General features: G+C 43.9%; 1 protein-coding gene across 17 annotated transcripts in view; it reads right to left on the bottom strand.

Annotated features, from left to right (window-relative positions):
* The window catches only part of XRRA1 (X-ray radiation resistance associated 1), a 57,993-nt gene extending 40,717 nt beyond the window's left edge, over window positions 1–17,276 (bottom strand). For 13 of the 17 annotated variants that reach the window (XM_011219840.3, XM_034666339.1, XM_019795376.2 and 10 more), the window contains exons 1-6: window positions 17,045–17,276; window positions 14,695–14,750; window positions 11,444–11,541; window positions 6,913–7,094; window positions 3,523–3,594; window positions 2,277–2,349 (exon numbers count right to left, since the gene is read on the bottom strand). In XM_011219840.3, the coding sequence (XP_011218142.1) occupies window positions 2,277–2,349; window positions 3,523–3,594; window positions 6,913–7,094; window positions 11,444–11,537 (421 nt within the window). In that variant the 5' untranslated portion in view covers window positions 11,538–11,541; window positions 14,695–14,750; window positions 17,045–17,276. The other 4 variants (XM_034666342.1, XM_034666343.1, XM_034666332.1 and 1 more) reach the window with 3 other exon arrangements.
* Between the last annotated feature and the right edge of the window lie 117 nt (window positions 17,277–17,393).

Raw genomic sequence — 17,393 nt, 5'->3', positions numbered from 1 at the left:
CTCCCACTCCCCCTGCTTGTGTTCCTTCTCTTCCTGGCTGTCTCTCTCTCTCCGTCAAATAAATAAATAAATAAATAAAATCTTAAAAAAAAAAAAAAAGAGCTTGTTCCATGTCCAAGCATACAGATCTGCATAATGTCTGAGTTATGTTCTATATTATAGACATACCCTAATTTATTTAACCATTCCCCTATTGATAGCTTTTGGGCTAGCTGGATAAAAAGAAAGAACATTTTTCTCCTTCTGTATGAGAACTGGGCTTGGGGTTAACTTTCTAGCCCTTTTCCCTGGTAATCTGAAACAGAAATATTATTATGGTACAAATGAGCCAGACTGGTAAGTCACATGTGGACTAGGAGAACTATAAATGAACTGAAGGGGAACCATAACTTCGGGCTTCCCTGTGTGGTGACTCCCAAAAATAGATGTCCTTTGCTGGGACTCTAGAAGCTATGTCTATGGAGTGTTACAATAGCTATTTGCTCCTGTGGGGAAGGAGGCTTCTAAGCCAGAGTGGCTCCTACATCTACCGAATGAGAGTCTCACTGTCTTGGCTCTGAGCAGGGGGCTGCAGAGTGGCCCACTGATGGCTGCACAGACTGCGACAGGCACCGCTGCGAGGACGCCCCTGAAGGGGAGATGCCGATGCTGTGCTGCAGGCATGCTGTGTGGAATGACCTAGAGCCTTCTGGTGTTAAGTGGGGCCTCTGGTGGTCTTGGGAGTCAGAATGGTCAGTAGAGCCCAAGAAAAAGACTGCTTGGTAGGTATTTCAGGATATTTCCAATGAACGTCCTGGTACAAGTGTGTTTCTGTAGAATAAATTCCCGAAAGGGAAACTACTAGATTAAAGGCAATGACTATTTTAAGAGACATTGCCAAACCGTCTTCCAAAGATGCTGCACCAATTTATGACTCTTCTGACAGTTGAATGCGAGAGTATCCATTTCCCATCAATGCTGGCTGTCATCAATCAGCCCTTCTCACGTTTGCCAATATTTCATAGGCAAAAAGGAGGATTTTGATGCTGTTTTCATTATTAGTGAGGCTGAGCATCTTCATGTGCCTATTGGCCTTCGTATTTCAAGCCCACCTTCCTGACAGACTGCACTGTTTCCGCAAGGGCAGGGACTGGGTCACAAGCTTCTTTAAAAACACCCAACCTCAAGCATTAGAAACCGAATTCATCCTATTTCTCCCCAAACTTGCCTCTCCTCTAGTGTTCTCTGTTCTCAGTGAACCCCCTTGGCTCCTTCTTCTTTCCATGGGCCCATGAGCTACCACGTCCTGTTATGTCTACCTCCTCCTGAATCTCTCTTGCCATCGCCCTCACCCCTACTGCCTGGCTCAGGCTTCCCCACCTGGCCCCTGGGAAAAACAAAATCATCTCCCAGGTTTCCTGGTCCCCATCTTCTTCTCTTATCACTCACGCTCCTCATGGCCCCATTCCTCTATTTAAAAGCCTTCCAAGGCTCTCTGTTGCCTGCAGGATTAGGGACAACTCAGGGCCCTTGAGACTCTAGTCCCTGCCAGCCTTTCTGGTCTCCATTTCCCCTACTCGCAGCCCTTGCGAACATACGAAGCCTCTGTAGCTTCCCGATCAGGCACTGCTGTCCCGCATCTGCTCTGCTGGACTGAAATACCTTCCCATTCCTGTTCAGTTTTTAGGTCTCAGCTAGGTGCCCCTCTCCTCAGAAGTTTCTCCTGACACTCTGGTCTGGGTTGGTGTCCCGCTTATATGGTTGCATAGTCTTTTCTGACTTCCTCTCTCACGCGCTTACCATGTCCTGCTATAATTGTCTGTGTCTGAACCCATCTTTCCCACCAAACTACGAGCTCACCAGAACAGGAACTGGACGCATTCATTTCTAAACGCCAAGTGCTCACGTAGTCCTGACACCCAGCAGGGGTCGCTGTGGACTTGCTGAATGCACGAGAAGCCCTTATACTCTGGTAGGAGCTCTTACAAGCTTAAAAACAATTTCATGGATCTATCTCATCTCAGCCTACAAGGCATCCTGCCTTGGGGAGGAAGAAAGGAAGGGAATTGTCTCTGTTTACAGATAGAGAAGCAGCAGCTCAGAGAGCAACACTCAAAGTAGGCAGTGCCAGCTCTGGGCTGAAATCCTGGTCTGGGTGTTCCCCAGTACGCAGCGTACGGCACTCCAAAAAAGAAATGCGTAGCCAGTCACGAGTGGACTGACAGGCAAGTTCTAACAGGAGTGACTGGCTGTGCAGGCCAAGATGTGGAAGGGAGTTTTCAGGAAGAAAAGCTTACCTAGAGGAAGCAGGTTTTCTGAGGCATTGATGTAAATCACCGAATGAAAATGCTCGAAGTCCTTTTCCTTAGCCTGCGGGAAAGCATTTCAAAAGAACACATGATTAGTCCCCTGCCCAAAAGAACACATGATTAGTCCCCTGCCCGGAGGCCTTGCCGAAGCTGTGGAGCTGGAGCTGCGGTCACAAGGCACAAAGATCTAAAGGGATACGCTACATTCTTAGCAAAGAACACCCACTTGCTGAGGGCCAGGATGGCTTTTCCGCTTCTTTTTTTCTATTATGAAATAGTTCAAATGTACAGAGAAGTTTAGTGAATGATACTCTGAACACCCATGTAAGCACTGGATCCACCTTTAATAAATATGAAGATTTTGCTTTTTGCTTCAAATTTCCTTAAAGAAATAAAATATGAAAGAGTTGACCACACCCCCACAATCTTCCCCAATTGTATTCTTTTCTCTCTCTCACAGATAACAGCTATCCTGAACTTGTGATTATCATTCGCATACTTGTTCCGTACTTGTATTCTATATTTGTGTATCTATAAACCATATATTATATTATTTGTAAGTTTTAAAACTCTATATTAGATGCAATCATCAGCAATCTGCCTTTTTCACTCAACACTATGTTTTTGAGATTTACTTGTGTTACTTATGGTACTGATTTATTTATTCATCTAAATTGCTGTATAGTAATATACACCAATCTCTCCTCATATGCCATGGAGGCCTACAAACCAAAAACATATGCCATAATACTCTGCATATACATTGGCTCATGGGGGGGGGCACAAATGTGGCTCAAGCTACCTATTAGCCAATATAGGAAAGAAACATGACTTATTCCACGAGTCACAGTGTGTACAAGAACAAACCAGTGTCTTGGGAGAACCATTACCACTCCTGGCCCTGAAACTTGAGAAAATTTCTCCTATAGGCACTTCTGATGGGAACCTCAGTGTCACCCCAGCAGAATTCTATGACAAATTCAAACCAGCTCCCATAATGTTACCTCCTTTAACTCACCTCACATGAGCCAATGGCAATAGCAAATTAACAGCAGAAGACTGTGTCTGAATGTGATTTCTACCCAGTGAGGCTTTGACGCACCCTACCCCAACTCCCCCGCCCCCCCCCCCAGCCCCCAGGGCCTCCGGAGNCTCTGGAGGTACAACACACAAACAGCCAGGAGACACCTCGGGTCTGGCTCATTCCAGTCACATCTCTGCTGGCTGGTCCTACCTTGGAGAACTTCAGGCCGCTCACGTTAATGTTGCACAGGTCTGACGGCTTCCTCACACAATGGTGCTTCAGCTGGAACACAGTGCAGAGAGTAAGCTCTCAAGGCCCCAACAAAGTTTATATAATTGGCCAAGACACCCAACGACTCCCTGCTGACAAAGGGGGCCTACTACAGCACAAAGAGCATGGGCTTTGGGAGTTGCTCAGAACAGAGCCGCCACCTCAGCCCTCCACCTTTCAGCTTCCCGTCTGCAAGATGGGGATAGTCACACTGGCTTGACAGGGTTCTTAGGAGGATTCCTTCCTCTCTGTTCCTTCTCAGTCTTTTCTGAGCCCTGCTTCTTCTGCCTGGTTCTTTAAAAAATCTGTATTTTGGGGGCCTTACCAATCTCTTCATGTTTATAATAATTTGCTTGTTTGTTCATTCTTTCATTCACTAAATACTTACTAAGTAATGCTTTGGGCCATGTATTGGGCTAAATACCTCAATACATTTTCTTCTAATCCTAACTAAACCCTTTAATATAAGTATGATCATTTTCCTTTTTAAATGAGAAAAATAAGGTTAAGAGAGATAAAGTGCCTTGCCAACGGTCCCACAGCTAGTAAGTGATAGATTTGAATCCAAATGTGTAATCACTAAATTCCATGCTCTTTTGACTACCATAGTTGCCCCTCGTGAGTAAAAAGTTAGAGGAAAATCTCAGTCTTGGAGCTTCTATTTCTGTTTAACAAAACCTCATTCTTTTTTTCTGTTCATCATTTATTTATGGTATCATGTTTAGGCAAGGAATTAGGCATTTGTAATATTCTATTCACAGAACTTATAACAACATGGAAGCCAAAGCAAACAAGTATTTATAAATGTGGTAAGTATTGTTTACAGATTTATTTTTTATTTATTTTTAAGTAACCTCTACACCCAATGTGGGGCTTAAACTCATGACCCCAAGATCAAGAGTCAGATGCTCTACCAACTGAGCCAGTCAGGCACCCCTAAATGTGATAAATATTTTAAAGGAGAAATTTAAGAAGCTATGGGAGACAATAACAGGAGGTCCTGACCTCAGTCTGTAGGAGAGGGAACATTTCATTGAGGAAGTAATATTTCGGGTGAGACCCAAAAGCTAAGTAGGAGTTAGTCCCATGAAAGTGGGTGGCAGGCAGTGAAAGCTATCAAGACAGGAAAAAGCCGGGTGCTTTTGAGAGGATGAAAAATGACAAGGCCAGGGAGGCAGCCACTAAATCACCTGCGTCCCTACTGGCACGTAAAGGAGTGTGAATTCTGTTCTACAGTCAGTAGAAAGCTAACAGACTTTTTTTTTTGGCAAGAGCTGATAGCAATTTTATAAAAATTGCTTTGTCTGATACACATAGAAAGGATGAGAAGAGACAAATACACCAGAGATTGTTAATTACCTTCCCTAGAGCAACTTCTCCACTACTTCCTTATTAAAGAACCCTAACATTATTCCATTTTTCTGAAATGTCCTTGGGGCCCAGCTCCAAGGGATAAGTCCTGACTGTTTAATCCAATCTTGGAAGTCATGTTCCCCTAACTAATGACTGTTGGGACATATGATATAGGTCTGGCCAATCAGACAGACACTGACTGCTAGGAGTAGGAAGCCAGTTCTGGGGAGCTCTTTCTTACTTTTAAAAATAGACATAAGACCCTGACAATTCCTTTTGTACCTCTGGACGTTATCCTTTATATGTGATGACTGGAGTTGCGGCAGCCATCTTGGAATCATGAAGGCAATTAGCCCAAGAGGAAGTTAACACACTAAGCGCGTAAGAGCAGAAAGATGAAGGAACCTGGGCCTTTAATAGTAAATTAACCTACCCTGGAAAAACAATGCCTCTGGCTTCTTTTTATATGAAATAAAAGCATCCTAGTTGGTTCAGACTAGTTAGGAAGTTACTGAATTACTCTAATAAAAGATGATGGTGGCCCAGATTAGGGTAGAGGCAGTGGAAATGAGGAGAAGAATACAGATTTGACAACTATCTAATAAAAGCACCAGGGCTTGGTAGTGGCAGTAGTGGGGTGGTGAGGGAGAGGCAAATGTCAAGGATAACCCCAGATTACTGGCTTGGTGACTGGATATAGCACCATCACTGAGGCAGTATAGTAAACACTAGAAAAGAGGTACGTCTTTGGACTTGGAGTAAGGGGATTGGTGCAGAAGTTCAATAGGAGGTGCCGGTGAAACATTCAGGTGGAACTATCCAGCAGGTAAGTAGGTATCCCATTACTGTGAGAAACACCCTTGTTGCTTCTGCTATACAAAGCTACAACATGGGTAAGAAACCATCTCCATTAATGTGGGAATGTATATGTTGTAGGAAACAAAAGGGAAAAGAAAACTGCTATGGTAAGTGTTTTCTGCCCTTCCTCAATACTGTTGTTTCAGTCCTCCGCACCCCCAGTGACAAGTGGACACTACAACAAAGGACACAACACGGGACTCTGCAAAAAGCTTACACTACCCACTTGAAGCTCTCTTTCAACATCTGATCTGTGTAGAAAGCCACCTCTTGAGAACCATAAGCAGAGTCTGGGAACAAAGCAGGATGCCAGAGAGTTCTTTGTAGGGAGCTATGCGAACTGGCCTGGACATTAATATTGGTTTACAAAATATGTCTTTCTTTGCCAAGCCACCGAGGCATTGCAAAGAGCAGATGTGAAATTACCTGGCCGCTCTCCAATACAGCCACCCCGGTCTTCTTCGTAAAGCCTGCCCCAGACACTGAGTACTATCTGATCGCCTCCCCCAGACTTCAGCCAGATACTAAAACCAAAGGACAAAGGTGGTGGAGTGTAGAATCCCCCTAGTTCCCCCATTCCTGGAAAAATCTCCGCAGAGGGGAACGGGAGTCTCTCTATCTCGTACCAGGTGCAGGAATGGAATTTTCACTTTACTGTTCTCTGGACCTACTCCTTTGCCTCTCCAACTCAATTAAAAGTTTTTTACCTGATACACTAAAGGGCACAAGCTTTGGAGTCAGTAGACCAGAGTTCTCATCCTGAGTAGTTCTAATCCTGAATAGACAGAGTTCTAATTATTAGCTGTGGGACCATGGCCAAGGCAAATTACCTCTTTGGGGCCTCAGTTTTCCCATCTTCCCAATGGCAACAACATAATAGGGACAATAATACCTATCTCACAAGGTCAACGTAAAGAAAGCTTTACATGTAAAGAACGTAAAGAAAGCTTTGGGTCCCTTCATCGTCCTGACTATACTCAGTTAGTCAAGATCACTCTAATAGTTTGGGGTAGGTTGGGGGGTCATGGTACCAGAGTGGAACAGGGCAAGTCCTTGTCCCCCCACCAAGACAGTCATCAGCTGATGCTGCCAGCCATTCCAGGATACATTTACTCTCACCAGAAAAGCTCGGTCCAGCACATGTCCAGGAACGTCCTCTTGGTTTTCCTGTTGAAACCCTTTCTTCCCCCTGACCTTAGAAGCCTTCTTCTGGCTTTCCTGACCTTTAGCTGGTGCCTCAAGCACACTCTTGGGCTTCTTCTTGAGGTTACATTTCCGAGCCACTAACCAGTGTCCTCGGCCTGTTGAGAAGATCAGAACAGTGAGGAGGAGCAAACCCCTCTAAAGTTACAACTAGTATGCTTTCAGAATATTCACCTATAATACCAAAGCCAAAAATGGCTCCTCATTACCTGATATGCACCAGATACTGTTTTGCTGCTGCTGCTGCTGTTGGTGGGGTGGGGTTGGGGGGTGTCTACATAGCTCTCCTTTAACTGGCCCCAAACCTCAGTGAAGGACATGTTACTGTCCCCATTTCACAGATGAAAAGGCTAAGACCCAAAGACGTGGAATGACTTGCCCAATTCTCTCCTCCACACTTTTGTCTCCAAACGTTAATTTTTCCTTCAAGGCTCCAGAGCATGTATTTCCTATTCTGCAAAGCCTTCTCTGACTCTCCCCAGCAGAGCTGATTCTTCTCTCCTATGCCGGCTCATTACTCTCCCATGCGTCATCTCTTGGGTAAAGCTAAATGAGTGGCATCAACTCAACACGCTCCATCTTGCTAGACCTTACCTTGGATCCCATCACTATAGCATAAAGTTTGTATTAGGAGCTCAATAAGAAAATGATAGGACAGTTGGAACTTTTAAAAAATTCAATACACGTTCACTGTAGAAAGAACTTGAAAATTATGTAAGCAAAGAAGAATCTGAGGTTTACTTGTAAGCTCACCTAACAAAAACCATGACAACATTCTAGAATCTGTTCACTCCTACATCAGTTTATTTACTCCAAGGCATTCATTGCAATCTGTAATTATTTTGTTTGCTCACTTGGTTATTGTCTGTCTTGCCCCCCAGAGCAGATTCTGTCTGACTGATCCATCTCAGTATTCCCAAGGCCTACACAGAACTTACCATACTATGAGCATGACTAAATGAACAGCTGAATGAATGCTGAGCCACAGCCCCTACCCACAATTGCCCATCCAGACCTTTTCTGAGCATCTACATTGTGCTAGGAACTAGATCTGTGGAGATGAATTAAGATAGAGGCCCTGACTCAAAGGAGCCTAATAATAGAAGAGGTGTTGTGAAAGCACAGAAAGGGGAGCTACCAGCCTAGGGCATGAGCTAGATCCAGTAAGTTTAAGGTTGACTAGATGCAGATGGAAAAAAACAGGCAGCCTGGGCAGAGGGAAGAGCATAAGAAGTATCCAGAAGCATAAAAGATCAGAAAGATACAGAACAGCACAGAGCTGTGGGAACCAGCTCAGTGCCTCTGACCATTGGCTCCTTGCCCTCATAGACCACTAGCTCCGCCTCAGGGGCTTGCCCTGGCTCACCTGACCGCAGCTGCCAATCCTGACTCCTGGATGCAGCTCCGGCCCTGTGGCTGCCGTGAGTCATTTCCCATTGCCACTCTGGGCCTGAGATTCCAGACACTCCATTTTCCAGGGCTGCCCCCATCTGGGTCATGGACCTTTGTTCTATTCTAATAGCCCTGACTCCTGGAGACTCTAGTGTGAGTTAGTGCCCAAACTCCCAACAAAGTGAGAATGTAAGGCCCAGACTGTGTCCAGAGATGAACATGAGGGAAAAGAAATGAGCCTGGGGAGGTCAACAGAGTGAGATCAGAAGAAGTCTAGAGGACCAGAACAAGGACCTTGGGTTTACCGGGGGATGCTTTTAGCACAAAGAGTATCCATGGGAATGGTGTTCCCCCATAATTTTTCATTTTGAGGTAAAGTTAACACTTCCAGAAAAGTGAAAATACCACTGAGTTCCTGTACAGCTTTCACCCAGTTCCCTAATGCTAACATTTATTATAATTTTTTAAATTTAAATTCAATTAATTAACATATATTGTATTACCCAGTTACCCCATCCCCCCACCTCCCACCCCTCCTCATATTAATATCTTATATAATCATAATATAATGATTGAAGGCAATAAGTTAACACTGGTAAAATATTAGTAACTAATCCATAGCCCTTCTTTGAATTTTGCTAGTTTTCTCTCTTATGTTCCTTTTCTGTTCCAGGGGGATCTCACATTTTATTTACTTGTCATGTCTTCTTAGAACCCCCCAATCTGTTGTGACAGTTCTTCAGTCTTTCTTTTTTCTTGTGTGATCTTGACACTTTTGAAGAGTGCTGGTCAATTATTTTATAGAAAGTTCTTCAATTTGAATTTGTTTGATGCTTTCCCATAATTAGACTAAGGCTCTGTGCTTTGGCAAAACTACCACAGAAGTGAGGTGGTGCCCTTCTCAGCACATCCTATCAGACAGCCTGTGATGTCAATATGTCTGATGACTGGTGAGGTTAATTTTGATCATTTGGTTAAGGTGGTGTCAGCCTACTTTCCCTACTGAGAAGTCACAATTTTTCCCTTTGTAATCAATAAAGATACCTTGAGACTATGCAAATATCCTGTTTCTCATCATACTTTGACCCACTAATTCTAGCATCTGTGATGGCTAATTTTATGTGTCAACTTGACTAGGCTGTGGTAAGCAGTTATTCAATCAAACACTAATCTAGGTGTAGCTGTGGAGATATTTTATAGATGTGGTTAACATCTACAATTAGTTGATTTTAGGTAAAGGAGACTATCCTCAATAATGTGTATGGGCCTCACCCAATCAGTTGAAAAAACTTAAAAACAAAAACTGAGGTTTCTCAAAGGAGGAAAAAATTTTGCCTTAAGACTATAGCATCAACTCTTTCCTGAGTTTTCGGCCTGCCTGCCCTACAGATTTCAGTCTTGCCAGCCCCCATCACTTCCTAAGCCAATTCCTTAAAACAGATAATGTGTGTGTGTGTGTGTGTGTGTGTGTGTGTGTGTACACACACACATTGAATATGAAAAAGAATGAGTAGGATATAAATACATATCCTATTGGTTCTATTTTGCTGGAGAACCCTGATACAACATCCATAAACACTTCTTACCTGTAAAAATTATTATTGTGATGCTTTAACAGTGATTTTCTATTTCCTTCATTCCTTCTACATTTATTTTTTTTCTTTCTCCATTTATTAACTGAAATTCTACTGTAGGAAGAATTGTTCCTTTTCCTACACTTATTTACATATTCAAATATTTATCTGTGTCAGTATGGGCTCACTCATGGATATTTATTTATCGTGTAGTTTACAACCCAATTCTACCTTTATTTATTTTGTTGTTTAGGTTGTCCCAGCTTTGGCCATTGGAAGCTCCTTCAGGTTAGCACCTATGTCCTTCTGATATGCACTCATCATTTTTCTGAGCACTTCTGTACTTCCTGTCACTATACGATGTTCTAAGTGCAATTTGTGTTTTTTCTGGCCTCAGCCCTGGAAACAATTTTTTCTCTGAGGAGCCCTGGCTCTTTTTATTGGAGAACCATATCCAGAAACGTAGACCTAGAGACCAGGTATGCTCTTTGTGAATGAGGGGTCATTGCCCTCTGTGGACTAGAAAATATATATACTAACACATGCAGATGCACGTGGCTGTATTTATTTCTCTATTGTCCATCTGTGTGTGTAAGAGGGTGTGGGGATGAAATCATGAGTTCATACTGAAAGCTCCATGGGAGGGTTTTAAACAGGTAGGTGGCCAGAGGTCTCTATGTGAAAAAAGAAATCACTCTAGAGAAGTGGGGAGGACAGGCTGGAGGGGAAAGTTCTTCCAATATTCCATGTACAGAGTAACCAGCAAGTCATTTCATCTAGAGTAAACAAGGGGTACTTCCCCCTTGCTCTACCTTTTCAAATCAACAAATCCAATCCAGTGAACTCATACTTCTCAGCAGTGTTCCATCTGTAGGACTCTGCTCAGTGTTATGAGGAGTCCCTGCCCCACAGGAGCTCTTAACTAGATGAGTGTTTGAAAAACTACTTAGCAGAGTCATTTTATTTAGACATTTTATTTAGGAGCTTGGCAGAATATGATTATTCAACAAATAATAAACACAGAGAGGAAGACAGCTCACAAGAGAGCATGGTCACTGAGGGCTGGAGTAGCTAGACAGGGCTTATTGTAAAAAGAGCTGGGCTTTGCGGGATGGAAAGAGTTTGGATAACTGGAATGATAGCTGGAATATTCTGGGCAAATAAAACAAGCTATGTGAAAAGAAAGTACTATGGAATAGGGTATATGTAAAGGAATGGGGTTGTAGCAAAGGATAACGGGACGTTAGACTGTGAACACAGAATATCAGGTAAAGGAGACAGCAATGAGAAGTCACTGAACACAGTGGGACACTGTGGTTCAATGTGCACTTCAGAAAACTCCCTGAGGCTGCTGAACGAAGGTAGGTGGGAAGGGATGAGATTGGGCAGTGTAGGGAACAGTTATAAATGGGTTGGAGAGGAACGAATGGATGTAGGACCTGAGTGTGAAGCAAAGGTAACAATTCGAGAAGTCACCTGACCTTCGTCTGGCATCCGAAGGAGATTTTTGGCTGGAAAGCAGTTGTTCAGGTAAGGCTTCCCATTATCCAGCTTGTATAGTCCTGAGGAGGCCATCTCCCTGAGAGTCAAGCAAGGAAAGTGAGGACGTAGAAGCACTGAGAAGGGGCCTGATGTGGCTTGTGAGCCCACCAGGACCATCATACCCTGCATCCACCTTATCTCTGAGTCCCCTTCCCTGTTTCAGAAATGGGCTGGCCCTTTGAATGAAGAGGGAGACCAAGGCCCTGGGTTTTTTGGTTCAAATCAGTACTAACTTAGCAGACCACTATACAGAACACCTTTGGATCCAGACAGACCTGGTTTGAATCCATACTGTCTTTCCTGACTATAGAGTCAGGATTGGGAATGTTCCTCTCCCCCTCTGAGCCTCAGTTTCCTCACCTGTAAACTGGGAGTAAGAACACCTACCTTAATAGATAGATGAGAGGATCAAGTTAGAAAGGTAGTGCCTAGTACATATTAAGTGCTCATTAGAAATGTTCTTTGTTTTAACAGATTTCAGGGGAGAGGGCGCTCACATTTTTAGGCAAGATGTTGTAAAAATAATATTTGAACTGCACACATAGGATTTGAGAGATGAACTGACTTTACTAATAGAGAAAAGGACAAGCATTCCAAACAAAAAGGGCCACAGGACTAAGGGCATAGTAGTGGTTATATCTGGCACAGTAAAGAAACGACCTGATCCAGGAAGAAGGATGTGTGTTTGGGAGTTTGTGACAATAAGGCTGGACAGAAAGGATGGTGCCTGCTCTTAAAGGCTTTCAGTGCCAGGCCAGGCTAGGAGCTCAGGCTTTCTCTTGTAGGTAATGAGAGCCACGGACGGTATCTGAGCTGGGAAGGCCATGACCCAAGCTGAGCTTTAGAAAGAAAGGTCTGACAAAAATAATGCTAGGTGAAATGGGATTGCATCAACTGGTCACTGAGTCAAGACAATTCCAGCTCAGAAAACTGTTTGATGCAATTTTCTCTGTCTCTCCCTGTTTTCATTAAATCTTTTACCATCTCCCACCCAGGATACTGCAACAGTCTTCTGATTAGATTCCCACTGAGTAAACCTGAGCCTGCTCTTGAAGGCCGGTGGAGTCCCATGCCCTAACCTTTCTAGCTCCAGTCAACCTGCCCATCAGGTTTACAGAATCATTTTCTATTCTCCAAACACATTCAGTCTTCCCTGCCTTTGTTCCTTTGGCCAAAAATAGCCTTCTCTATCATCGCCTGGTTAATTTCATGCTTTAAGATTCAGATGCCTGGGTGACTTATTTGGTTAAGCAACCAACTCTTGATTTGGGCTCAGATCATGATCTCAGGGTTATGAGATAGAGCCCCACATTGGGCTCCACGCTGGGCATGGAACCTGTTTAAGATTCTCTCTTTCTCTCCCTCTCTCGTGGCCCTCTCCCTCCCTAAAAAAAAAAGAAAAAAAAAAAGATTCAGTTCAAATGCTAGTTCTGTTAGAAATAAATCTCTCATCAAAGATCTAAATTTCTTAAACCCTGAACTCTTAGAAATTTGAAGTTTTTCTTTAAAGAGATCCAGCCAGGGAGTCCCTGGGTGGCTCAGTCAGTTAAGTGTCTGCCTTCAGCTTAGGTCATGATCCCCGGGTCCTAGGATCAAGAGTCTGCTTCTCCTTCTCTCTCTGCCCACCCCACCCCCATTGTGCTCTCTCTCTCCCTCTGCTCTCTCTCAAATAAATAAATAAAATCTTAAAAAAAAAAAGAGAGAGAGAGATCACTAGCTAGAGGCACCTGGCTGGCTCAGCTGGTGAGCGTGTGACTCTTGATTTCAGGGTTGTAAGTTTGAGCCCCACATTGGGTATAGAGATTATTTAAAAATAAAATCTAAAAAAAAACCAATAAAGACATCCAGCCATTCCCAGATCTGCTCTGGAACAGCTGCAGACAACTTGGGGTAGCAGAGGTTTGGGAACCTGTAAGTCCCTGGCTAGGGCAAGGATGTGGTCCTTGAAATGGAGGGTCTGGAATGAGATTCAGTGAAAGGAAGGAGCAGAGTAGAGAGATAGGATGAGGTGTCCTGAGAAAATGTTTTCTGGAAGTGACAAATATGCAAAGTAGAGTGGTGCAGTAGGAAGGGCAACAATTTTGGAGTCAGGAGGCTTAAATTTGAGTCTAGTTTCTGCCACTATGCTGAGTGACCTTAGGCAATCCTTTCGCCTCTTCTTGCCTCAAATTTCTCACATGTAAAATGAAGATAAAAACCTGTGCCTTGGAGAATTGTTGTAAGAATTAAATGAGGTAATAAATTTTTTTAAATGCTTCTTTCTAGACCCAGTCCAGATGCCACCCTCTTCACAATGCCCTCATTGAACCTCCCAGAGGGAAATAACTGCTTCTTTGGCTAAATGCTGGAGTAGTTCTTCTCTACCTCTTTCACGGCTGGAGCCCTTTCTACTTCATAAGACTACTAATAATCATGAAGGGGTTCCTTCAATGGTCTGTGAACCTCCAAATATGGAAACATATCCAATTCATCATCTCTCTTCCACCTCTGGAATGCTCTTAGGAAATAACCCATAAACATGTGTGAACCAAATGAAGGATATGATGTACTCCCAGGGCCCAAGGGTTTTTATACATATTTCTGATCTCCCTGACTAGACTCTAAACTCCTTTAAAGGAAGGAGAGCACCTAAGGTGTTCATTTCTTTATTCCCAGGACCTAACACAGCACCTGGCACATAATAGATTCACAATTATCTGTGGAATAAATGAGTGATGTTGGTATCTCCTTTGGTTCAACACAGGGCACTGTCAATTTCCTGAACTGTTACCATCCCAAAAAGGGTTAGATGCCCTTCCCACAATACCCTATACTTCTCCTAGTATAGTGCTTATCACTTTATTATAATTGTTTGTTCCCCTTAACCAACTTCTCACCTGCCGTGGGTCCTATGATATCTTTTTCACCTATGTAATTCCAGAGCCTAGCACTGAACCTAGAATTCACTAAAAATGTGTCAGGAAGATGAATGGATAGAAGAATGGATGAATGGGGAAAGATCGATAGTCATTCAGTCAATCTGTCTTTCAGGAAATCTCTCTTACGATCAACCACACCTATCCGCTACATAGGTGAATGAATGAATGAGTAAATAGCTGGCTGGGAAATGTTAGAGATGATGACTGTTGGGAGAAGACTCCAGTAACTTACAGAATATGAGAACCTTGCTTCTGATCTGCATGGTACTTACCTGATCTTTGACCTTGGGAAAGACCCGTTGACTTCCTTATTTTTGTGTTTCTTCACCTGTAAAATAGATATTACACTGCTTCTTAGCCTGTTACTCAGAGTTCTTAAACTTTCTCATTAGTTACATCCTACTGTGACCCTTGCCTCCAAAATGTCTCAGCTGGGGCCAAAAAAACCACAAAACTAAAGATCCCAGAAATAGATAACTAGACAGAAACACGGATGGGAAGGTGGAACAAGGGAGTAATTTTGTGATGATAGGGTGGGGCTAGAATGCTTAAATAAGAGGTGCAAATCACAAATCAGGAAGGAAGGATCTTTTATATGATCACTGATACAAAATAAATCTATGTATGATAAAAACAGCAAAGACAGAGCTGAAAGATAAGACACAACCTGGGAAAAGATACTTACTAAACATATATAAAGGATGAATCAAGACTCAGACTTGGGGAGGGCATACAGACCCGGACACAAACAATCTGGGAAATTCCAGTTCCCAATGAAGAATACCAGGTGAGAAGTTGTGGATATACAGTTAATGGGCTAGGAAGGGCACATAATCCTGATGTTACAGAATCTAGAAAGTAACCCTAAGGAAAGTATGAACTTTATCTGGATGGTGGAAAAAAGAAAGTCCAAGTTCCAGACTTAGAGGCTGCCTGCCTAGTTCACTTCAGCTACGTCAGGTCTCTATCTCAAACCTGAAGCAGCTAATCTCAGTCTAATTGTGATGTCTCCCAGCTTCAACACACAGAGCAATGGTGCTCATTTGCATACACGTGCTGCTCCATTCCTTTGGCCTATGACACTTCTGCCGCTCTTCTTTGCCCGGCTCATACAGACAGCTTTCCTGTATCTCCCCCTCATCAGGTTGACCCTTCTCTGTGCTACCATCTCAGCCCACCTCTTAATGGAAACACTCCACTACGCTGCAGTACAATGGCCTACTTACCTGTCTGTTCCCCACTCCTCACAGCCCCAATCCCAGGCTGTGAGCCCTTCAAAGGCCAGGCCTAGGTCCTACCTATATCTTTAACCCCAGCACTTCATACAGGGTCTGGCCCATTGAAGAGGTTCAGTGAGTGTTTACTGAACTAAACTGAACCATAAACACAATGCCATGGAGTTCTTCATTCTGTCTGCAAAGAAGGAAAAAAGAAGGATCAGGAAAGGTTTCACAGAGCAAGTGACATTAGAGATGGATCCTGAAGAAAGAGGAGGATAGTATAGAAGATAAACAGCAAAAACTACAGGAGCATCTGACTAGATTGCTTCATAGAAGTGAATATATCCCATCTAATAGTAGTGATAATTATTATCACACGAATGTTAACTTCACCAAGGCAGGTATTTTGCCTATACTTTGTCTATCATTTAGGAATACATCCCTAGTGACCAGAACAGTGACTGCTACATAGTAAGCACTCAATAAGTATTTGTTCAGTATTTTGACACTTAGGAGGGATTCACAGAGATTAAAAAACAACAACAAATGAACAAGTGATGCAATGTAAAAGATCATAGTATAATATGATCTTGCTATGTGATAACTCTAGGTCACTAGCGTAGATGTTCCAAGAGAGCAGCGAACAGGTCTGTCTCGATCTTCCAGTATCCCTTAGTACACTTCTGAGCAATGTTGGTTGGTGCTCAATAAATATTTGTGGAAAAGGGGTACCTGGGTGGCCCAGTTGGTTGAGCAGCGGTTCTTGATTTTAGCTCAGGTCATGATCTCGGGGTGGTGAGATGAAGCCCCGTGCGATATCAAGTCCCGTGTGAGATAGAGCCCCCTCTGCTCTGGGCGTGGAGCCTGCTTAAGATCTCTCTCCCTTTCCCTCTGCTCTGCCCCCCACCCCTCTCCCCAGTGCACTCTCTCTCTCTCAAAAAAAAAAAAAAATTGCGGAAAAAGATGAATTAATAAAAATCTAGAATACTATTACATCCTAAAACTATTAAAAGCAGAGTGGCAGAGGGAACACACCAGGAGGTTAAAACCCCCTGGCTTCTAAACCAGATTCTGACATATGCTATCCGGCCTTGGGTAAGTTTCTTAGTTTCCTCATCTCACTGGGCTGTCAAGGGACTACATGAGAGGATGAATATACACACGGTACACAGCCTTTCAGACGGTAGACACTCAGCAGATGTGAGTTCTCTATAACACGAAAACATTACTAACACCTTAGTTGACAGTCACCAGAGAGAATAACCAGTAAGTGCTGTAAAAGGGCTTGGACGGATGAAGAACGAGCTCCTGCCGCCCCCTTGGAAACTCTTTTAGGGCAACGGGGACTCTAATCCCTCACGCAAACTAAGCGTCCTCACGCAAACTAAGCGTCCAGCCGCACCTGCCTCCGTCGTCGCTTCCGCCTCCGAGGCGTTCGCAGAGGCTGCGTCCCGGCAACACGGGATGCGCGCCTGCGAGACGCCTGGGGATCTCGGAGCCGCTCCACGGTGGCACCTACCACTACCTTCCCCAACCCTTGGTAACCGCGACGCGGCAGCAGGCCGTGTAGGCAGCAACCGGTGGACGCAGCTTCTAACTACCAGAAGTCCCGGCAAGCCCCGCGGCCACTTCCGCAGGCCACCTCGCGTCAGTCAACCTCGAACTACGGATCCCGACGGACTCCGGGCGGCGCGTCACGCAGTCAGCTTCAGCCAATCGGCTTCGGACAAGTAGGAGGGGAGGGAGACGCA

This window comes from Ailuropoda melanoleuca, chromosome 8 (genome assembly GCF_002007445.2).
Source record: "Ailuropoda melanoleuca isolate Jingjing chromosome 8, ASM200744v2, whole genome shotgun sequence".
NCBI lineage: Eukaryota > Metazoa > Chordata > Mammalia > Carnivora > Ursidae > Ailuropoda > Ailuropoda melanoleuca.
The sequence above is the reverse complement of the archived record's forward strand: the minus strand, read 5'-3'. Positions and strand labels throughout refer to the sequence as shown.